Source organism: Onychomys torridus, chromosome 23 (assembly GCF_903995425.1).
Source record: "Onychomys torridus chromosome 23, mOncTor1.1, whole genome shotgun sequence".
Classification (NCBI taxonomy): Eukaryota; Metazoa; Chordata; class Mammalia; order Rodentia; family Cricetidae; genus Onychomys; species Onychomys torridus.
The window spans coordinates 31,351,473-31,374,201 of record NC_050465.1 but is presented as its reverse complement, the minus strand read 5'-3'; the positions used below and the strand labels follow the sequence as shown (position 1 = coordinate 31,374,201).

General features: G+C 35.5%; 1 protein-coding gene across 4 annotated transcripts in view; it reads right to left on the bottom strand.

The window, feature by feature from the left end:
- Tpp2 (tripeptidyl peptidase 2) overlaps positions 1-22,729 on the bottom strand; it is a 73,351-nt gene that overhangs the window by 16,515 nt on the left and 34,107 nt on the right. For 2 of the 4 annotated variants that reach the window (XM_036173338.1, XM_036173340.1), the window contains exons 11-25: positions 21,141-21,289; positions 19,693-19,808; positions 19,055-19,223; positions 17,999-18,156; positions 17,598-17,674; positions 16,751-16,857; positions 14,973-15,127; positions 13,451-13,567; positions 13,141-13,241; positions 12,070-12,166; positions 11,085-11,222; positions 9,507-9,751; positions 9,208-9,286; positions 7,208-7,246; positions 1,720-1,871 (exon numbers count right to left, since the gene is read on the bottom strand). In XM_036173338.1, coding sequence (XP_036029231.1) covers positions 1,720-1,871; positions 7,208-7,246; positions 9,208-9,286; positions 9,507-9,751; positions 11,085-11,222; positions 12,070-12,166; positions 13,141-13,241; positions 13,451-13,567; positions 14,973-15,127; positions 16,751-16,857; positions 17,598-17,674; positions 17,999-18,156; positions 19,055-19,223; positions 19,693-19,808; positions 21,141-21,289 — 1,899 coding nt within the window. The remainder of the gene's footprint in view (positions 1-1,719; positions 1,872-7,207; positions 7,247-9,207; positions 9,287-9,506; positions 9,752-11,084; positions 11,223-12,069; positions 12,167-13,140; positions 13,242-13,450; positions 13,568-14,972; positions 15,128-16,750; positions 16,858-17,597; positions 17,675-17,998; positions 18,157-19,054; positions 19,224-19,692; positions 19,809-21,140; positions 21,290-22,729) is intronic. The other 2 variants (XR_004943595.1, XM_036173339.1) reach the window with 1 other exon arrangement.

Here is a 22,729-nt window from a genome sequence, read left to right as displayed (position 1 = left end):
GTGAGTGTACACGTGTGAAGAGACGTAGTTCAATTTTAGAGTTATTTCTCAGGTACCCACACCTTTTGAGACAAGGTCTCTCACTGAATTTGAAACTTGTCGATTAGGCTAGGTCAACTGGCTGGCAAGCCCCATGAATACATGCATCTACCTCCTCAGTGCTAGGATTACAGTGCCACCATGCCTTCCTGTTTATTTTTAAAATACGAGTTTTGAGGGCTGAATTTGGGTTTCTCATGCTTGTGAGATAAATACTTTATTGAGCTATCATTCCTACCCACCGTATTTTACAAATATTCCTGATGAGAAGCTTCTCTGGTTTGCAGTTTGCCTTCAGAACCACTTCCAGAGGTTTTGAGAGTTTTTCTTTTCTTTCTTTCTTTTTTTTTTTTTTTTTAAACAAATTTTTTCACCGGACTAAGGAAGGGGCTTCTCAGGCTCTCATGAGAGAAGCCAATCTGCAATTCTGAAGAAATTGTATTGTCTGCTAGTTATAACATCCTAAGTCAGCCAAAGGCAGATATGGTTGACTGACACCTGGAAAGATACACTCAGTTGAAACAGGACAGCATACATGAATATGGACTGACATCATAATGGTCTAATCCTTGGGAATTCTATTCATATTATAAAGGCTTCTGTTCCCTCCCAGGCCACATATCTACAAGGATTTATATAGAAAGTCTGCTAATGAGGACTCCAGAAAACCAGCAACAATGGGTAAAAAAATAAAACAAAACTGATATAACTACACAGAATAAAGTTTTAAGTGGTAAAATATTTTAAGTTTTAAATGGTAATCTAAAAGCCAAATAATAAACTGGGGAAAACAATGATAAATAAGAACTCATGAACATTCTAATGAAGAATGGGCAAGCACATGTTAACAGAAACAATAGCTAGAATCTAAACAGCTCAACTGCCATCAGGTCTGGATATGGATCTTACATTCATAGCAGAAAGCAACTTGAGAAACATATCAAGATAACTTTTAAAGACATCTAAACTAACAATTAGACTATACTATCTGACAGAGGTTTTACAAATATCTCCATTAGGCCAGGTGTGGTGGGATAAGACTGTTATTCTAGCCTTTTGAGCGCTGGAGGCAGGATGATCAGAAATTCAAGGTCATTCTTGTCCAACTAGAGAACTGACACCAGCCTGGGATAAATGAAACACTGTCTCAAAAAGTTAAAACCAAACAGATAAAAAAACAAAGTTAAAACTGTATATATAAAAAGGGTCATCATAAAATTATAGAGAAAAGCTATAAACATATATTCTAAATAAATTATTAAATATATTATATTCATGCACTCATAGGACAATAAATTACACAGTCACTAAAAATGGGACTTTAAACTAGTAAATGACACAGAAGTACCCAACACCAAAATAACTGGAAAAGTAGGATATATAACCACTCACACTGCTACATGCTCAAACAGAAAAGATAACAAAGGCAATGGTGATTTTTGGAGAGAAGAAAAAAGTTATTTTTTTTCCTTTTTTTTTTTTTTTTATGCCCTCTCCAATAGAATTCTCTTCAGCAGCAAGTTATAAAAACATAAAAATTATAAGGTCTAAATCTAAGCAAAGTAAAAACCCTGCAAGCCTATAACCCAGTCAATAGTTTAGAGTAGGCTTATACATGTGCATACAAAAGCATTAATTGAGAAAGACTAAGAGGGCTGGAATTCACTGAAAACAACCTACTTTGTCATCCACTGAATTTTCAGGTCTCGTAATGCTTCAGTAAACTCTTCTTTCAAATCTTTCTCTTTTTCTGAATCCTTTTCTTTATCTTTGCTGCCATTCTTCATCTTTGTTGGTGGAGGTATTAGATAGTAATGAACAGGGATCACATCCTACGAAGGTGGAAGAAAGCCTTAGGTTCATACACTTCATTTCACACACTTTAAAATCAATGTCAACAGCTGAGAATATTGTAATATGGGCTGTGCCTGAGTTCTATTACACCGTATTCCAGATCTGAAGGGTCAAAAAACAGCAAAAATACCAATCCACAATTACTGAAGTCCTTTGCCCCTCCACTTTTAAAATTACTGAAACTTTTTTTTTTTTTTTGAGCTGAGGATTGAACCCAGGGCCTTGCGCTTGCTAGGCAAGCGCTCTACCACTGAGCTAAACCCCCAACTCCCAGTACTGAAACTTTTATCCATCCCTTTAAAAGAGGTAGGGACTTTTCTCTTTGAGTGTCTTTAGAATTCTTAGTTGCACTTGACACAATAAAGACAGTGTATCCTGTCCTTTCATAATTAAATCTGAACAGAGGAGTAAAAAAAGTTAAAACTAAAAAGAGAAAATATTTTTTCCATCTAATTAGAGAGCAGAGTAGACAAATATCATTCCTGCACTTATAAATACACGCTCTACCTAGAGTTAGTCAGACAATAAATACAGAAGTAAATAATTTCTGATAGTGACATATGACACACACAGAAATGAAATAATACAAGGATGACTGTTGTGTAAGACAGGGAAACCATGGAAACAAAGGTCAGTGAATCTAAATGACAAACATGAATGAATCTGAATAACCTAACTGAAGAGAGGAAGAAGTACCTGCCACCCCATGAATTAGCATTTGGAGTGGAATTGAACAAATATAAAAATCTGAAACAGTATATGAAAGCAGTTATACAAACTGATAAAGTGGGCTACATATATAGCGAGTAGAACTTGGTAGAACATGGTAAAAAATGTAAATCCTATTTTAAATATATAAAAAAGTTTATCAAATATCTTATGCAAGGCAGTGGTTAAAGGCTTTTTGCTTTTTAATGACTTGATCATGTATATATTAAAATTTGGGCTTATATTTTTATTTTTGTAACTCTTGATAATATAAGTCTTGGGAACAGACCATGAAAGGGAAAGCCAGAGGTAGGAAAACAAGTCAGAAAACAAGTCTAAGAATCCCTACCTTCTGTGGAACTAAATAAAAGGCTGTGAAAACAAGAGAAAATGAATAGATTTGAGATATTTTTGGAAAGCAGAACCAGTAATGTTTGCCAATGGTGCTTAAAGCCAGGACATGATCAATAGGGAAGAGACTGGAAAAGAGTAGATCTGGTACTCCTGCTTTGCCCAAAGATGCTTTAAGACTGGGACAAAACAAAAGGAATTTGTGTTTTGAAAACCTTGAGGAAGACCATGAAGAGTGAAAGAGCAGGGATGGCAAGATGACGCGAATCTGATTCCTGGACCCATACTATGGAAGGAGAGAAGTGACTGTAGGTAGATATCTACACATACACAGAGACACGCACCCTGTGGAAGGAGAGAAGTGACTGTAGGTAGATATCTACACATACACAGAGACACGCACCCTGTGGAAGGAGAGAAGTGACTGTAGGTAGATATCTACACATACACAGAGACACGCACCCTGTGGAAGGAGAGAAGTGACTGTAGGTAGATATCTACACATACACAGAGACACGCACCCCGTGGAAGGAGAGAAGTGAGTGTAGCTGGATACACACACACACACACACACACACACACACACACACACACACATACCACTCCCCACACAGAATAAATGAATGAATTAAAAAAAAGAATAAAGTGATGAACTGCTAATCTAGATAGAGAAGAGACTGACCAGAAAACGTAGCTGTTAATAACCTTGGCAATAGCAGTGTCCAGGGACAAAGATCAAAGAAGAGAGAGGGAACAGGGAAGCAGAGAAATATAGCTTAATTAGTTTATCTATGGTATACAGTCTTTCCTATAAAAACAAACTGCTTGGGAAATGTAACGAAATGGCTAAACTGAGTTTTCGGCAAAGAACTGATTGTCCTTAATTAAGTCATTAAGTCCACTTTTCAAATTCTATCTTCAGGATTTTAAGTTAATATCTACACTCATCTTAAATTTCTAACACTGAAACAAATTTATTTTACCAAAAGGAAATATAATGCCCTCTCACATTATTTCAGAAATAACATGAAAAGTATTTCAAAATCCTTCTACCCCAAATAGACTTTCAGGTATGCATACTGTATAAACACATCCATTTTAACAACATTCTGACACTCAGAATTCTGGGGTATATAGTGATTCAACAGTGTATGAGCAATTACTGCTGTAGCACTACCATCATACCAACACAAAATATTAACCGCTATCTCTTCATGACTTGTTTAAAGCACAGAAAAACAGAATGGAGGAAGCCACAGAAATCCATTTGCAGACCTCTATTATGCTTTCTGAGTTAAGGGAGCCAGACCCCAGGTACAAAGGCTCACACAAGATCTACTGTTGGGCTTGCTCCTTTACATCCTTTTCCCCTCAACATCACCCCTGCTTTTATTTCTAAGACTAGTCTTGCAATGGGAGCCAGGCTGACTCTGAATTCATGATTTTGTCTCAGAGTCCTTCCTTTTAACCCACTGACAATGCTGGAATTTAGGCATGCTACACCATGCTCAGCTTTCTTCTCCATTCCTTGGTCACTCTCCTGGGTGGGCCTTTGCCCCAGATAAAATAAAAAAGTATTTGAAAAACCGAACCAAAATGCCAGCATCAAATTCTCACACAAACAGCTTCAGCATCAAGTGTTTAGTGCAACTGTCTAAGAAGTAAGGATAAAAGGAGTCTCCAACATTTACTTATGTAAAATACGGTTATATTGCCTTTGGAATCAAGTTCTTCATACGTGTGCTACACAGACTGTAGATCAACACTTGCCTGACAGTCCAATTCAGTCTAACAGCAATGTGCACCCTTTTAGCTTCCCAGGCTAGAAAGAGGGAAACACTTTCAGGTAGATAAACCTGTTTTTGAAGGCAATTTCTCCTCTGAATGTCAAAGATAAGGTATTTGCTATTACTATTTTAGTACAGAAGACAGAAAACAGAATTTAATATGAGTATATGCTAATGTACAATAAACAACACCTATAAAAATAAGAAATCCTATTACAGCAAACTTAAACTCTCACTAAAAGTGTAAGAGTAGAAAAGTTTATGATCTTAGAAAAAAATCAATAATCAGTACAATTAAAATGTTAGTAAAACCCTATAAAAATACTTCATGACAAGAATTTCCTATTATTAAAATTACAAAGGTAGTACTTCAAAACCCTAATCGAAAGGAAACTGGAGTTATTTTAATTTGAGTCACTATGATCATACACTTTTTAAATAAGCATTTTTTTTTTTTTTTTGATTTTTCGAGACAGGGTTTCTCTGTATAGTTTTGGTGGCTGTCCTGGATCTGGCTCTGTAGGGTTAGGGCTGGCCTGAACTCACAGAGATCCACCTGGCTCTGCCTCCCGAGTGCTGGGATTAAAGGCGTGCACCAATACTGCCCAGCTTCAAATCACTTCGTAAGTGACTCAACTCACTTCGTAGGGTTAATTTAGTAGTAATGATTTTGTACCTTAAATCACAAATAATTGTGATTATGTTTTATAAAAGATAGTCAAGAATATCCATAGTAGAAAAGTAATAAAGAGTTCATTAGAAGAAACTTAGTATTAAAATTGAAAAAAAAACTTCCTAAGCTATCCTCAAAGTTTTTTAATAGTGTTCAAACTGAAGAATATTTTTCAGAAACTTAATGTTACCCATAAAACCAATAACTGCTCAGTAAGCAGCATAACACAGCATCATTTAGATATGGTTCAAAGACCCAATTTCTTTAGTGCTTAATGTATTAATTTAGCTATTAAATTAAAAGCTTTATACAAGTTCAACTATTTTAAAGATGAATATCATCGATGCCATTTGTGATTTATTAAAAGTAATTATTTTACATTATATGTGTAAGTATTTCTCTTTGTAACTTTATATTTGTCTTTTATGCAAGAGCTGTAATGTGCCATGTACTTGTATTGATAGGAAGGAAGGGACAGAAGTAACTCTAGTTCCCAAATTTGTTACTCAAGCTTTATTCAGCCTCCAGCAATAATAATCTAATTCTTTAGTATCATTTATCATACCTTGCACAACCTTAGCCCAACAAAACTTTGAAGACCAACTAAAAAATACAAGTAAGTGGAAGAAAAACACTGCTTAAACCCTATTTTGGTGAGGTCCTGGGAAATCTTTTCAAGCTTTAGGGCAACTCAAAGAAGCACACACCAATACATAAGATTTTTAAAATGCTGGGTTATGATTTATTAAACATGTTTAGATGTTGTCCAAATGGGTCAAAACATCCATTTGAGAAATACTGGTCTTCAGTTCCTTAACTAGAAAATTCTTCATGGTGCATTAGGGCTTATCCTATCAATACACAGCAAGGACATTCTGGAAGACATTTCAGTACTTTAAAACACAACTGATTCTCTCGCTGTAATACTTCTTACATGAAAAGATCACTGAAATGCTAAATATATCAGTGGCTCTTCCTCAAATGTGTCCCTTTCTCTGTACTTGGAATAGAGATCTTCTTTAAGTTAAATGTGGCTCCAGCAGTCAACACAGACTCTCATGCTAAAGGAACCCAAGCAGAAGCACTCAGAGCATCAAATCTGTCTGTATTTATATTACGGACAGTCATTTCCACTCCTTTTTTGTATCTGTCCTTCCATAACTAGGATAGATGTAAGAGCAGGGACTGGTTTATCAACAAAACCAACTTTTTAAAAATGGCTTTTAGATTTTAATAGTTTTTTTTTTTTTTTTTTTTTTTTTACATTTAAAAATATTTAGTGTGTGTGTGTGTATAGGCAAGTGCCACGGTACACGTACAGAGGTCAGATGACAACTCTTTCCATCATGGGAGTCCGAGAGATTAGACTCAGGCTGTCAGATTTGTCAGCAGGTACCTTTACCTACTGAGCCATCTTGCCACACTAGATTTTAAAAATAATTACTTTGCTCTCTATTGTTATATTATCCCATTCATCTTTTTATGGTTTTGGATATGCAAAACTTCAAACTTTTCAACTTGGCATCTTATCTATAGCAAGAAATGAAAAGGAACAAAAATTGTCCATACCATTGGAAAAATAGGGATTATGGTTTGAAAAGCCTTTTATAGAAAGGCATTATGCCAATACTGCTTGTAGGTATTAACTCACAGAACTATACTGCAGAATGTTAAGAAAGGAAACTAAGGGAGAGATTCTTTAAAAATAAAGATTTATAATAGTGAGAGAAAAAAAGTTTAACTACTATGAAAATAAGGCTTTAAGACATCGTTTTTAAGAACTGACAATCAGTACCTTTTTAAATTTTCCTTGTCGTTTTGCTGCAGACTGCCCCTGGGAGTTAGAACGACATTCTGTAAGAAAACATGCATAATCTACACAGGATGGAGATACCACCTCTGCCTAACTTTCTTCCAATTTAACATTCCATCTGTATGTGTCACAGTACTTAGAGGGTCAGATCTGTGACGAAAATGGCATGCTTTAAAGAAAGCAACACTGCCATACCAATTTTTAAAAATAAAAAATTGCTCAAATATGCCATTTTAAGGCAAACCTTTTCAGCTTTTTATTTAAAATATTTAGTGATCAAATTCCATAAGCATTAAAACATTTAAAAAAACATTTAAGTTTTGCTGACAGTCTGCAGAATCTGATTGTATACAGGAGGTCATAACCATTACATAAGCCTATGGCATTCTTTAAAAACAAAACAAAACAAAAACCCACAACACTCAGGGTTACAATGAAAGGCAAAGTGAAGTAAAATCACAATTCCTTTCCAACTACCAAAATGTAAGTAGTGTAAAACTGCTGAGGAAAGTTTAAATGAAAAATTCAATGGCAATTATACTAACTCAATAACTTTAGATTACTGCTATCTTCCTATAAACAACCTTTCTAACTATAGTTAGCTAGCTAAAGTCAATTCTATGCACTTATAATTTCAAAATTGTCTCTAACAGTATAGTCAGGAAGTACTATTTTCTGAATTGTAAGAAAGTTCTGCCAATAATTCTTTTCTGTTACACTTTCCATGAGAAGTGGACTTCTGAGATGAGATATATATCATCTTGGTCAAAAAAATTAGTTGCAGTCCCACAGAAGGAGCTATGTAGGTGAACCTACAAAAGGATCTGAAGATTTACTTTTTTATTCCTTTTCCCTTTTGTCAAGACAGGGTGTTTCTGTGTAGCCCTGGTTTTCCTGAAACTCATTTTGTAGACCAGGCTAGCCTTGAACTCAGAGATCCACCTGTCTCTGCCTCCTAAGTGCTGGGATTAAAGGCATGCACCACCACGCCTGGTTATGAGGATTTCTTGAATCAGTTCAAGAACAAAGTCCAGTATCAAGTGCTGATTTACTTCAAATGACACTGAAGTATGTATGTGTAAGGAGTACACACTGAAATACATCCTGAGAAATGCTAAGGTAAACAACTTTTTCTAAGCACAAAATCCCCAAATTATCCTTCAATGACTGTGAATATGACCTTGATTGAACAATGACAAGCAATAAAAATAAACTACAAGATAAATGAGATGAACTTAGGTTAAGCATACTTGCATAGTTTTGTGTGAACTAATGCTTATGAGAAATGCAAAGATGTATTATAATGAAATGACCTGTGATAAAGGGTGAAAGATGCACATAAACCCCATTCTATGTAACACATCTGTAATGAAAACAGATGGAAAAACCTGAAACAAATGTCTGTAAGGCTGTAATAACAGTTATCTCTAAATTAGAAACAAAAAGCATCTTTTTCTATAAATTATAAACACAATACCAAAAGAAATATCTTACATCTATCCACATAATTATACAAGGTCTCAACAAGTTTTACAAATGTGAAAGCAAATATCTATTAGTAAAAATTCTTCAGATTGGTTTTTATAAACAGTTAAAGAGAAACTGACTCGTTCCAATCTCTACAATATGTTGATTGAAATTCTAGGGTATGCTGTAATTTTACATATCCCATTTATTTCAGCCAATTATGATTGGAATCTCAAGAAGATTAGGTACTGAGTCAGGACAGATTCAGGGCATGAGGTACAGACTTGTGGAAAAGAACATAAACTATTTTTCAATGACACATTTAAAAGACACCAAATATTAATTCACCTTCACTAATAGGTCAAGAAAAAAAAAAAACAAAATAACAACAACAACAATTACCCTGTGCCCTCCCTGGTGTCTCTTTTACCCATCTGAACCATGCATTTAAAGCCCATCTCCAAAAGGATGGAGATTTTAAACAGGTACTTCCAGTGTAAAACACTAGTACTTACAGCTTTCTTTCCAAGCTCAGTCTTTGACAATGTCAAGGAGCCTGCAAGGTAGCATCCGGGTCCTGCCCCCTTAGGTATTCTAATGAGAGAATTAAAAAGGGAAAAAAGTAACAAAAGAAAAAGTTTCACAAAAATACTTAGAGGAAAACCATCAAAATAATTCCATACTGAAATATATCCTATGTCTAAATTTTCAAAAATAAGACTGAGAAATAACTTCAGACTAAAATGATAGCAAATTATAAATGTAGACTAATATATAAACCACAATGTCATTCATCAACAACATCATCACTTACTTATCATCAGGTAAGGAAGTAACAAAGAATGGCTGGTTATATTTGGGTGGTAATGTCAAACTGCTTGATTTCTTCTTTCCTAGAAGTGCAAGGCTATGATTTTCATGAATATCTAAGCTCAAGGTATTAGACAACCTATGAGAAACAATAAACGGAAGGTCTTTAAGACGATCCAAATCACTGATTTGCTCATGACGAATTTGCAGTCGAATGGTATAATCTCCTTTCTCCAGTTTCAAAGAATACTAAAAGAGAAAACATTTGGAAAAGTTAAGTTTAGTTCAATAAAATGACAATAAAAGAATAAAAGAGACAGTTCCATTTACAGAATGTGTACAAGGTGTGAGACATTATCTATACACAAAATACCTCGGGTGCTAGTGAGCAGGCAGGATCAGGAATATCAAGTGGCTTGCTCAGAGTCACAGAGAGAGTAAAGAGCGAAGGAGCTCAAGTATGGTCTGACCCCAATGTTCTCATCTTTCCACAACAGGACATCCACACCCTCACATAATCAATATACAGGACTGAGAAAAGCAATATTTTTGTTCATGGGTCATCAGGAGCATGAAGGAATAGTCAAGAAGTCAAACTGAGTTTTTATATATTTTCTAAAATAAACATTCAAATGTATGTAAACTTTAAATTTTAACTGTGAAGTATCACACACAGTTTACGACAAGCAGGGAAAACAGGGAGCCAGTAGAGATTAAGGAATACAAAGCTACTACATTTGACCTTGCTAACATGTTCATGGAATAGGAATGCTATACTCTGTATAAGCAGTGTCTTCTGAGATGGAAAAGATAACTCAAGTATGCCTTGCAGCATTCTATTTTATAGCAATGAGACCACTGCTTGCTTGAGGAGGGAAAACTGGAATCACTCCTTAAATGACCAAATGCAAAAACTTCCATAAATGATTTTCATTATTTAGCAAAAAACAAAACAAATAAACAAACAAAAAACCCACAGCATTTCAGGAAAAACAACTTTTTTTTTCAAATACAATTGCAACCAGAGATGAAATTTCCAAGTAGTTACATGTCAAGAGATTTTTTTCCCTTTCAGTGACAGTGGAAAGCACAGAGCCTGGCATGCAGTTCAATGCTCAGTACAATTTCAGATCTGAAGGTACTAATAAACTGAAACTACCACCTTACTAACCCCAGAGTTCCTCTGAGACCTGGGATCACTTTATAGTCTCATATACCTCATTCCCTATCTCTCTTTAAATAGGAAGAAGCAGTGTGTAGGAAGGAGAAATACTACAACAAACAGCTATACTGGGACTAGAGGTCTAATCTCATGGCAGAGTGCATGCTGAGCACGTGCAAAGTCCAGGCTACAGTCCCTTCTCCTCCACTAAAAATGCTCTCCTGGCCAGTGTAAGCAACATCCTCTAGTATACAGCAGAAAAGTTGTCATGTCTGTTCCTTAATAACTACAAGAGATTTCCATAGGCGTAAAAAAAAAAAAAAGACTGAATGCAAAAAATTATGCTATCTTTAAAAACTTTTCAAATGTTTTACCTTAACACAAAATTTGGGATTTATTAATTCTTTTTACAACTTATACCTGATGTGGATAGGCATCGCCTGAGCCCATCTGTCTTTTGTTCTGGTCAAAAATAATCCACAGTTGGCTGTCAAATTCTGACTCATATAACAATTCACAAAGAAGTGGACAACTAGGTGTGACTTCTCCACTTTTGGGCTATTAAAAAAATAAGTAAATACAAATTAACTTTTGTAAACTTAAAAAAATACAAACCTAGTGCTATTCCTACACACACACACACACACACACACACACACACACACACACACACATACACACACTCATTTCTAATGAATATATACAGTTCCAACATATATACTCTAATTTCTTTATAAAGACTGGAATCTAGCAATTCACCAAATTCTATCATTCTGTAAAATTAAAACTAAATTTACATTATGTTTCAATATAGTAAGCATAACATGAACTGAAATCTCATAAATTCTAAAAATCCCCTGGATCCAACATTTACAATGGTCTCAATTACTTTAACTACTGATTCTACTTTCACTACTGATTCTTTGCAGAGGGCAAGAAGGACAGGTGTTATTGATGGAGAATTACTGTGGACAGGATGTACAGTATCGCTCACTTTATGCTGGTGATGCTATGTTGTTTGGGAGATGGTTGAAATACTAGAAGGTAGGGCCTCAGAGGAAATTGTGTAACAGGGGGCATGCTCTAATTTTTAGTTCCTGGTCCCCTCCTCTCTGCTTCCTGTCCTTTATGAGTTGAACAGCCTCTGTTAAATGTTCCTGCAGCCATTGTGTATTGCCTGACTACAGGCCCAGAAACAGCCCAGTGAGCACAGGCTAAACCTTCTGAAACAGTGTGGCAGAGTAATAACTATTTCCTTTATGTTTTTTTTCTGTTGCGTGTCATATCAACAAAAAAATCCCAATAAATTATAAATAAAAAACTAAATATCAAAGACAAGTCATGTCTATCCACCTGTGATTTCATAGTATATAAAATGGGAGTTTATTTACTAGGAAATAGTTACCTGATGAAAGCTGTATGTCAGAACCATCTCATAAAGTTGGCGATTATTTGGCAAAACATCTCTTGATCCTAAAGGTCTGGTTTTTGCGTTTACTGGGCTGTAATAAGGCAACTGCATCACTGAATTAATTCAAAACTTCATTTAATGATACACAGTAAGCAGCTAAACATGCCAGGTGAGAAATCACTCCTGAAACTGCCTTTTGCAATAAACCACATAATATTTTAATTATTAATATGTACCCCAAGTTGACTAAATCACTGCTAAATTACAAAGATACTCTATCATCAAAAACATCTTTAAAATGTTACCAAAAAGTGCTTAGCATAGCCAAATCCTAACACTTGGGTGATGACTACCAACAAGAGTCAAAGAACAGCTCTGATATATACACTCCCCCCACCCTCATCTGCTGGTGCTGCTGCACAGGTGTGGTATGGGCCACATCATATGCCAGAGATATAGCTAGTCCTTGCCCTAAGTAAATGACACTGCCAAGATATTAGTAGCAGAACATGAAGATTGGAAGATTCTGCTTCCACAAGGAGTTTATAGCATACACCCAGGGAGACAAATTTCTTCTATCAGTCAATGGGATTTTCTGGTATTATTGAATTTTTTACAAACAGTGGACCTGTGCATTCACAAAATAAAAATTGGATACTGTCAACTTGCTTTTTGTAATAGCTGAGACTAAACTGAGGGTCCTATGCATGGAAAGTGAACACTCTACAGTTAAGAAAAGACAGGCCCTCACTAATTTATCCACGTTAGCCTTGAATCTGCTCTTCTCCTACTTCAGCCTCAATAGTTAATTTATGCCAAGAAGTGAAATGGTCAACATACAGTGACACTAGTGATAATGGGATCAGTGAGGGTAGAAAGCAATGCTGAGCTACCTTTTAGAAACCCCAGAGGACTCTTAGGCTGAAAAATCAAACTGGATTTTTTATTGCTAGCATCACATAGATAAAAATTAGAAAGAAACCAACCAACCAAACAAAAACCCCAAAACCCACATCCATCCCATTAACACCCAGCTTTTGTAGCTCTTAAGACAGTGACAGATACCGTAGTGTTTGGACCCAGCTCTTCAAAGTTATGCAAGGAGCCAGGTCTTCATACTTCAAGGAGGATTGAACATCAAAACGATTGATTCCTTCAGATGCATGCTACAAAAGATATTTAAAAATTAATTTCTCAAACTTTAAGATAATATTTTATAGCTAAAATAAGTTTATGTAATGCAAATTTTTAAACTCGTGGATGAATAAGTTCAGACTTATTGATTAGTTCCCCAGTAAAGTTTACATCTACCACAGAAAATTATTTTTCATAACACAAATGACACTAAGAATGATGTAAATGTTATAGTACTTACAATGTTTAGCTGTGGTGCAGTACACACTATCCCATGGAATGATATGGTATAATCAATATTGACATCACTGAGACTTGCCCACCAACGAGCAATACAAAATTCAATTGCTTTCCCACCCTGAAAATATGAATGTAAAAGAATGAATTTGTTTTCTAATTCTTCTTCATATCACCTGTTTTAAAACAAAATTTTTATTTGCAGCAAGAAAACTAAAGATTTTATCATTTATGATAGGTGTTCAACAAATTATAATTGCACAGATGGGTATAGGTAAGCACTGAAATAGTTATTAATAATCCAAGATTTTATAATCACAAAATATACAAGACAGCTATAGAAACTACACATAGTAAATTAATAATTAAAAAACACCTAGGACCAGTTTAAAGATAATTAAGATTAATGATGAGAAGGAATATTATAAAACTTGTAAAGCATACTCAATAGGCATGAATGAGTTCTGTTTTCACAGCCACCTGGCAACTGAAGTGGTATGGTCACATCCTTCTAAGAAAAACTTTAAAAGGGTATCCTAGCACTGCTGTACTAGGACAGTTAAAAAAGAGATGAATAATGCTAACACTGCCCCATACAAAAGTAACAGAGACAGGAGAGACCAGGAAGAGAAAGCCTAAAGGAGTAAGCAGAGCAAGCACATTCACCAACCATGAAGGAAGAATGAGTCATTCCTAACATGGTGAGAAATGGAGATCTGACAATAGTTTTGTCTGCAAATCAAACCACTTTATAGATTCCCAACAGGAGGACATTAGCAAGATAACTATAGAAAAATCTCACATAAGCGAACAATCTGCAGTATTTTGTGCTAACAATATAAATGAAGGTCCAAATTATGAAATGGTACAAGATTAGAAGAACTTTTCTTTGAATTAAAGAGATATGAATATTGGGGTACAGTTCAGTTGTAGAGCATTTGACTTAGATGCATAGACCTGGGTTTCATCATAGCACTTTCAGAAGAGAATTGAGGAGTAAAATTCACTTCTGAAACACAGCTTAAATTTTATTTACTGGCATAGATTTACACTATGTAAATCAGGCTGGAACAGCCTTAGAGATCTGCTTACCTCTGCCTCCCAAATGCTACGATTACAGTTAAGCACTATGATAACTGGTTTTATATACTCTTTAAAAAAAAAAAAAAAAAAAGATTGTTTATTTTATGTATATGAGTGTTCTGCTTGCATATGGTGCTTACCCAGTGCAAGGTGGTTGGAGGGCATTAGATACTTTGGAACTAGAGTTACAGATGGTTGTAAGCTGCCATGTGGGTGCTATAAACTGAAGCAGAGTCCTCTATAAGGGCAGCAAGTACTCTTAATTCCAAAGCCATCTCTCCAGCCTTGGTTTTCAGTACTCTTCATTAAACTACCTATCATTCTATCTCATCTGACAGGCATGAACAAAATATGAATCTAACATGTTCTAGGCACCAACTATGAAATCTTATCCCATATCAAAAGAAAAGGGAGTGCTCTGCATTTTAACCTGTCAAACTTACCAAAACAGGAAAGGCTTCTATCAGTGTTCCTTTCTCTGGAAGGGAACAAAACTTATAAAATTCATGACTTCGATATGCTCTCTGCTTCACAAGCTGTACTGCATGAAGAACAAACTTTGCTGATACCTCAGAAGAACATGAACACACAGTAACTTCTAAAATGAAGAAAGAAATTAAATTTTAAAGTAGTAAAAATTAAAATGATCATACAATGGTTTTAAATAATTTTCACCTGCTTAAGGAATAATAAAAAATACTTCTTTATTATTTTTAGATTTATTTTAATTTCATGTATATGGTGTTTGTTCTCATGTACATTTGTCTGCACATCATGTGCATGTCTGGTGCCTGCAGAGGCCTAAAGAGGTCACTGGCTACTCTGGAACTAGAGTTACAAATGGAAGCCTCTAAGTGGGTTCTGGGAATCAAACCCAGGTCTCTCTGGAAGAGCAGCAAGTGCTCTTAACTATGCTTCTCTCCAATTCCTAAAATGTATTTTAAACGAAAGTTGCAAGCTTCCTCAAAACAAACAGAGTGTGTGTACAGATGATATTCTGTAAGAAATAAACCATTATTAAGTGAACAGTAATCCTAACTTCAGACACTAGGAAAGAACAAAGCTATTTCTGGATCTATACACAATTATCCTAACCAGGGATTTTAAAATCCCATATTTCTCTCGTTTTAAAGAAAACAAATTAATTCCCAGTAAAAGGATTATAATTTTAGCAACTCCTACTTATCATGTCTAAATTCTCTTCCTAGTCTTTTCCTCCTGTTTCTCCAAAGTATCATCATCAGAACCACACATGCTTAGCTTTATACCACATGGCTAGGGGTAAACCGAAATCATGAGGCAATATTATTTAAAGAACACTTGTTCTAATTCTAGAGTACTAAAACAACGGTCAGTTCATTTTGGTTCTTATAGACAAGGGGGCAAAGAAGGGAAATTAAATCAGTTGCTAAGAGTACATATATGGTGTTCTGACAGTATTCTGAATGATCTGAAATAGAAACCATCAGAACCTTTGCAATCTAACATTGAAATGACATGGAAACACGTTACCATGCAACGTTTTATAACAATAACCTCCACTCAAACTCCTGCATGTTTTCAACACCAACTAAATAAATCATAAGGGAATTATATTTACTGACTTATCACTAAACAAGTTTTTTTCTTTCTCCTATTTAATTAAAGAAAACAGACTGTGAGTAAACTGCAAAGGCTGAGCAGAAACAAGTGTAGTTTCTGGGAATACGGTTTTTATTCTTTAGTACTCTTACTGAATTGTATCAGAGCCTTGAGCTGTACAACCCCAAGGTGACATGCGTAAATACTGCAGTACTACGCAATGCCGCAAGTTGGCCTGAAAATAGCCCACAATGACAACTCACAATTATAGTCCCACATAACTTTCTGTCACTTGAGTTACACCAAACTCTTAAGAGTACAAAGGTGACCTTTAACATAGAGGAAGCACTTTATAATTACCTATTCTTATAGACAGTATCAGTTAAGATACTTCATGCTACCTCTTTCTCAACAAGTCAGTCAGAGTCTGGAGAAGGCATTTTATAGGTGAAAAGGCCTTTAGATGTAGTCTTCCTCTAACAGTCTAGCATAGACATAGAATACAAAAAGACAGTAGTTAGGAGTAACTCCTGAGAATCCTCAAAAGGAAATCAACACAGCAATACTGCATTATTACCAGTGTGCAAATTCTCAAATAGATTTAAAAAAAAAAAAAAGGTCACAGTCAAATTTTACTTACCAGCCCAGGTTGCACCCTCAGGAACCTCAACAAAATGTCTTCGAATCTGACCAGGTTTAAAATGTACATCTGTAAAGGCTAGGTCATAATGTGATGACTCATTTACTCTGAAAATTAAAAAAAAAATTAAACATGATACTCTAAAAATAAAGCTACATGCAAACAATAAACTCACTGGCACGCTAGATGTTATCTAACATATGCAAGAGAATAGTACGCTAGAAATAAGCCTTGGGGCTTGCAATAAGTCAGTGATAAACAGTAAGCACGATACTACCTCATCCTGTAACACAGCAGCAGATATAACCTCTGACAGCAGCACACAGATGATTCTACTCACCTATTTTTATATCTTGTAACAGAAACAGTAAAAAGCTTATGATGTCTCCTGTCTGATTAATAGAAGTTTACAAAATTCACAGGATTTTCTCATTACCAGATTCTCAACTAGTGATTTCTAAATATTAAAATCAAGTTTTTTGTGTGTGTCAGTAATAGTCTTAAGATGTACAGTTGAAACAGACAGTAAATTAAGCCTCTGCTTACAGTTTCAAAATGCTCCAAAGACAAACTAGTTTCATAAGAGAGAAAACAAAACAAAACCATAAGCATCAAATGTGTAACTATATGTTCTGGAAATAACCAGAAAGATTGGCAGGTAATCAGGTTCTGCTCCTAGCTAGCATTATAGATGGCATGTAGTTAGCTATGCTGTTTCTATTAATTGTGAGTAGTTGAGGGCCATGGCATCTGCTCACCCTCCACTGAAATGTCTTTACCCAGACTACCAGTGAATTCATAGGCATTAACAATTTATATGTAATAGTAAACTAAACATCTTACTTACTTTGCTGCTATAACTGCAGTGATTGGAACTCTGAATAGAGGACCTGCATTGGGGGATGCTATATCATAGCCACATACCTTGAAAAAAGAACGGTAAGTTTCAGCATCCAGTTTGTCTAAATAATATACCTAACTATAGTACAGGTTTAGCTACATTGTACAATTAACAAAGTAGAGAGGCCTAATCAAAAAGGCTTTGCTATCTATGTCTTCCACTAGCCTTCTTTACAGAAAGCTGCAACACTATATATCTAATTGCTTAAATGGATATAGAAAAGCTAGAAAATCTGGCAAGTGAAAAGGTATATAGCTGTTTTTTAATGAGAAAGAAAACATACCAGGGTTCATTTTTAACTCTTAAAATATTTCAAAGAGTAAAGAAAAGAAAAGAAATGACAATACCTCTGTATAATGCAACCCTTCTCTTAAGCCCCTGGGATCTACACGTATGTTTATGTGCCGACACTGATTCATGAGCTCCAGATGGCTGGGGCACTGAACCCAAGAGGAATTTGAAGTCAAAGCTAAATGAAGCTGAAGGGATATTTTTTCGGAGTTTTCTGGCATTTAGAAAAAAAAAATTAAAAATTAAAATCAATATTTCCCCCTTTTCCTGGAACCATTTTAAAAGTTCTATATTCTGTCAAAAAAATTTTGCAACTTAGTTTGGTCAGCTGTATAGTGCATTAACCATGACATTCAAAATAAAAGCACAGAATCTTCTTTATATTTTAGTATCCTTGTGTGATTCATTTTCATCCAACACTGCTAAGTCTTAAAAACAGGTTAGTGGGTATTTTATATTACTGCATGCAGAGAGAAGCATCCAACAAAAATAAACTGTCGGATATACAATGCCAGTTTCAATTATACCCAACTGTGCTACAGTGTCTGTGTGCCTCCTGCCCCGTAGCTGCTTCTGTTTCTAACACTAACCTAAAGCTCTGTCTTCTACTGAAGGAATAAGATATAGGCAGAAAAGGAATCTGTAATTTTATTACAAGTTTAATAAACCTTTGGGCCAATGAAGGCCTGGGTCCACTGTATTCTTCATAGTCAAGAGGCTGCCTGAACTGCCATGGTACTGGGATCCCTAATTAACATTTTCCATCAAATCTTTTAAGCTTTAAAATAACCATTTATTAATTTGTAACTTCGCCTTAGAGCAGTGGTTCTCAACTTATGGGTCGAAACCCCTTTGGGTCAGCTAAGACCATTGGAAAACAGATATTTACATTACAATTCTTAACAATAGGAAAATTAGTTATGAAGTTGTAATGAAATAATTTTATGGTTGGGGTTTACCACAACATGAGGAACTGTATCAAAGGGTCGTATCATTAAGAAGGTTGAGAATCACTGCTTTAGAGCATCAGACAAGCAGCATTCTTCTTTTAGTTAACATTCATTTAAGCCACTAATATGAATGTTTCTGCTCATTGCCAGCCTACTACTTACCTGTGTTCTCTGGAAATACAGGTTCAATGCCAACACCATGATCTGAAGGAGCAGCCACCTGAACAGGATCTCGGAGGTAGATGCCACGGTTATTTCCAACTGTAACTGTAAAACCTAATCTGTTAGCAAATGATGTATTCTGAATGAGGTAGTCATAGGCTTTGTCAACCTAAAAGAATATAAACGGTAAAACGTAAATGGCTATGTCAAGAAAAATATTTTATTACAAATTATGAATCAATTTAATTTTAGCTGTAGCAAAGCTAACTTCTATATTCACTTCTCTAAACTAATCACCACAGCTAAGGTGTCAAACCTATGCTTTAAAACAAAATATCATTTTAATTACGACTTGATGATCTTGCACTTCAGTCTACATTTATAGTTGTTCTCACATGATTCAAGGCTCCTCACTAACATATGCCTGACCAATACTTACTTTTACCATTTTGAATTTCCATTCTCTACATGCCCTCAGTGTTTCTTTATTTCAGGGCAGCTACTCTCTCTTACCTACAAAGTGTCTTTTTACCATTATTACTAATAGTTCTACAATGGCCAAGTCTATCATTTAGACAGGCTGAATCACCATCAAAAACCAAACTTTACAGCATCATCTTGTACACAGACAACAATACCTGAATAATTCCATGTCCTTGGGCAAACACTTCTATATTGTCAGCTTTTATTGCAGTATTTTCTAGAGCTCTTCTGACTGAGTGAACAGTATAGTCAACATTATTTGCTTTCAGACCTAAAATTAAAAAACAAAACCAAGAAATTAATGATAATGAAGTCACTAATTGAAATACCCTTCACCAAGATGATAACATGTACTCTCTTCTGCTATGTCTTCTTTTAATGTTTTAAACACTTCTGAATGTTTTCTTAAAAACTAACTAAACAGTTGATTTAAATTGCTTTCATCGCATAAATAATCAGAGAAAAACTCACTGCATGCAATCTGCAGTCACATCAATGCAGGTTACATATTTATGAAATAAATGTACCAAGCAGACATCTAAGGGGCATTCAAATGGCGTTTTCCTTAAAATATTGTAGGTTTAGCACTATGGTTGGTAACAGCAATTTTCAACCAGATTATATGTTATAATCACCAGCGGAACTTAAGCAAACTAAATAAAAAACACCAGACAGGTCTCACTACAGCTCAGAATCTTTAATGACTAGGTACCAGGTGATTCCAGTGAATAGCCAGATTTCAAATGTAGAAAGCTACGGCCAAAAATCTGTCAACCTATTACTCACTATTAAGGGATGAATACTATACTATTTTTGTCCTTCCAGAACTCATCAAACATGTTACAGTAAAATATTGTAATATGCAAACAAAACAAATAGGTAGTCTATGATACAAACTAAAAGTTGAGTCTTACAGAACACATGAGTTTTCGGATCCAAATCATGGCAGAAAGGATTTGCAGTAGAGAGCTGAATATTCAGAAAGAAGACATGCAACCTTGAAATGTTTGGTGAGTCTGAAGGACTAGAAATGAGTAGAAACCAGGATCTGTTCTGAGGTCTGACTCACCCTGGCAGGTGATGTAGCACTGACTGGAGCATGGAAGCAGGCTATTTCTCTCCAGTGCGGCTCATTCATATGGGGTAGAGGAGAAGGTTACAAGAGACAGAAAGGGAGTGAACAACAGAGGCAGGTGGGAGGTAACACTTCAAGAGGGACACTTTCTGAGGCAGAAGCCTGAGTCCTAAGTGACCTGGTGACACCCTATTTAATACTGCACAACATTTATCACCTGGTAAAGTAGTATATACATTTTGAAACGTAAATTGCCTTTTGTAATTAACTCTGTAAAGCAAAGTACTTTTGATGTTCTACCCATGGATTCAGACCCAGAACTAAAATATTATTTGATAATCATTAATAGCAGTCAATAAATTGTATTTTCTGAATGACCCACTCAATGGATTATTATCTCATGTATCATTTTCTACCTTACACCTTATTTTGTGTCTAGGACATCACCAATTCTATACATGCTCTTACCATGAAACCACAGAAAACATAGTCTACAATAAAGAAGGGAGTAGTAAATAATTCTCTTACCTGAAAGTACCAGGGCAATTCCCCCACAGGCATTGGGGGAAGACATTGATGTCCCATTCATTAGCTGAGTTCCCCTCAATGTCCAGTTAGGCACAGAAGCAATAGCACCTCCTGGTGCACTGATGCTCACACCAAGGGCCCCATCAGCACTAAAGAGAAAACAGGGAGGTTTATGCTGGTATGGATAGCTGGATATGCACAATCTTTAAAAGGTCACAATTATAGTCCAAAATGATATGGTATTTGGAGTCATCACAAGAGAGAGAGAGAGAGAGAGAGAGGAAAGGAAGGAAAAAAGGAAGACAAGACAAAGATATTATTATGGAGCAGTAATGGAAGGAAAATGACTCAACACAGCTAATTTCTCACTGTACACTTATTTTTTTTCCTTTTAAGGGAAATTTCTGTATGTATCTATGTTTATGTGAGAAAGCCAAAGGCATCAGCTATTTGAGTGCTCAAACTCCTTATATGTAATTTTAAATTTTCTAAGGGCCACATTAAAGAATTTTAAAATTACACTATGGGAGAGGATGAGAAAGAGAGAGAGAGAGAGAGAGAGAGAGAGAGAGACAGAGAGGGAGTACGGGAGGCATATGCTGGTATCATGGCATGCCTGTGTAGAACAGAGGACAACATATAGGATCTTGCTCTCTCTACTATGTGGGGCCTGGAGATTAAACTCCAGTGATGTGTCTTAAACACCTCTGATTACTTATCCTATCAGCTGTAAGTACACAGTAGCACCCAGCTCAGCTTTATTCTCTGTCCCGAGTAAAGGTATAAGGACATGCTATTTTCCCACAAAGGTTGTTGGATTTCCTATTAGGATTCTAAGTGAGTGATTTTTTTTTTTAAGCTCCCGGCTAAGACCTCTAAGGCAATTTGATTGCAGTGCCATAAAAGTGGGCGCTATCTTACTAGTGAAAGGGGTTGGTAGAGGCACTTTCAGAGACTATCTGAAATATGATAGGCTAAGTGTCAGTTAATCTGCAAAATCATTCATATTATATTACCAAGAGAAAACAAACTCTTTGAACTGTATCTTCTCAAGAATAAAAGTATGTTCTTCAAAATGGCACAAATAAGTTATATAATGGACGTGAAGTCTTAGGGAGAATTTTCATGTTCTTGTTTATAATATCTGCAGTATTGACCAACAGTCATAATGAACACTAGGTATTTAACAACTGGAAGAAAGTAACTACAAAGAGTCTAAATGTAAATTAAAAAAAAAAAAAAAAAAACCTAATTTCCCACTATCCTGTAAAGCATCTTTAAATGTTTAATGAGGCATCAACAGATGTCTAAAATTTAGAAAAATATTTTCTGTGGTTGCTTTTGTCACCTGGAATCTTAATGAGGAACTGTCTAGTTTGGGTTGGCCTGTGGACACATTTGTAGAGGGCTGTTTTGATTAATTGATATACAAGACCCAACCTCAAAGTGTGTAGTACCATTCCTTAGGGCAGGGCCCTTGACTGAATAAAAGGTAGAGAGTGAGTTGCATGCTACAAAGTGCACACTCCTTTCTGTTGACTGTGGATATAATGTGACCACATCTCCAAAACTTCTGAAGTTATGACTTC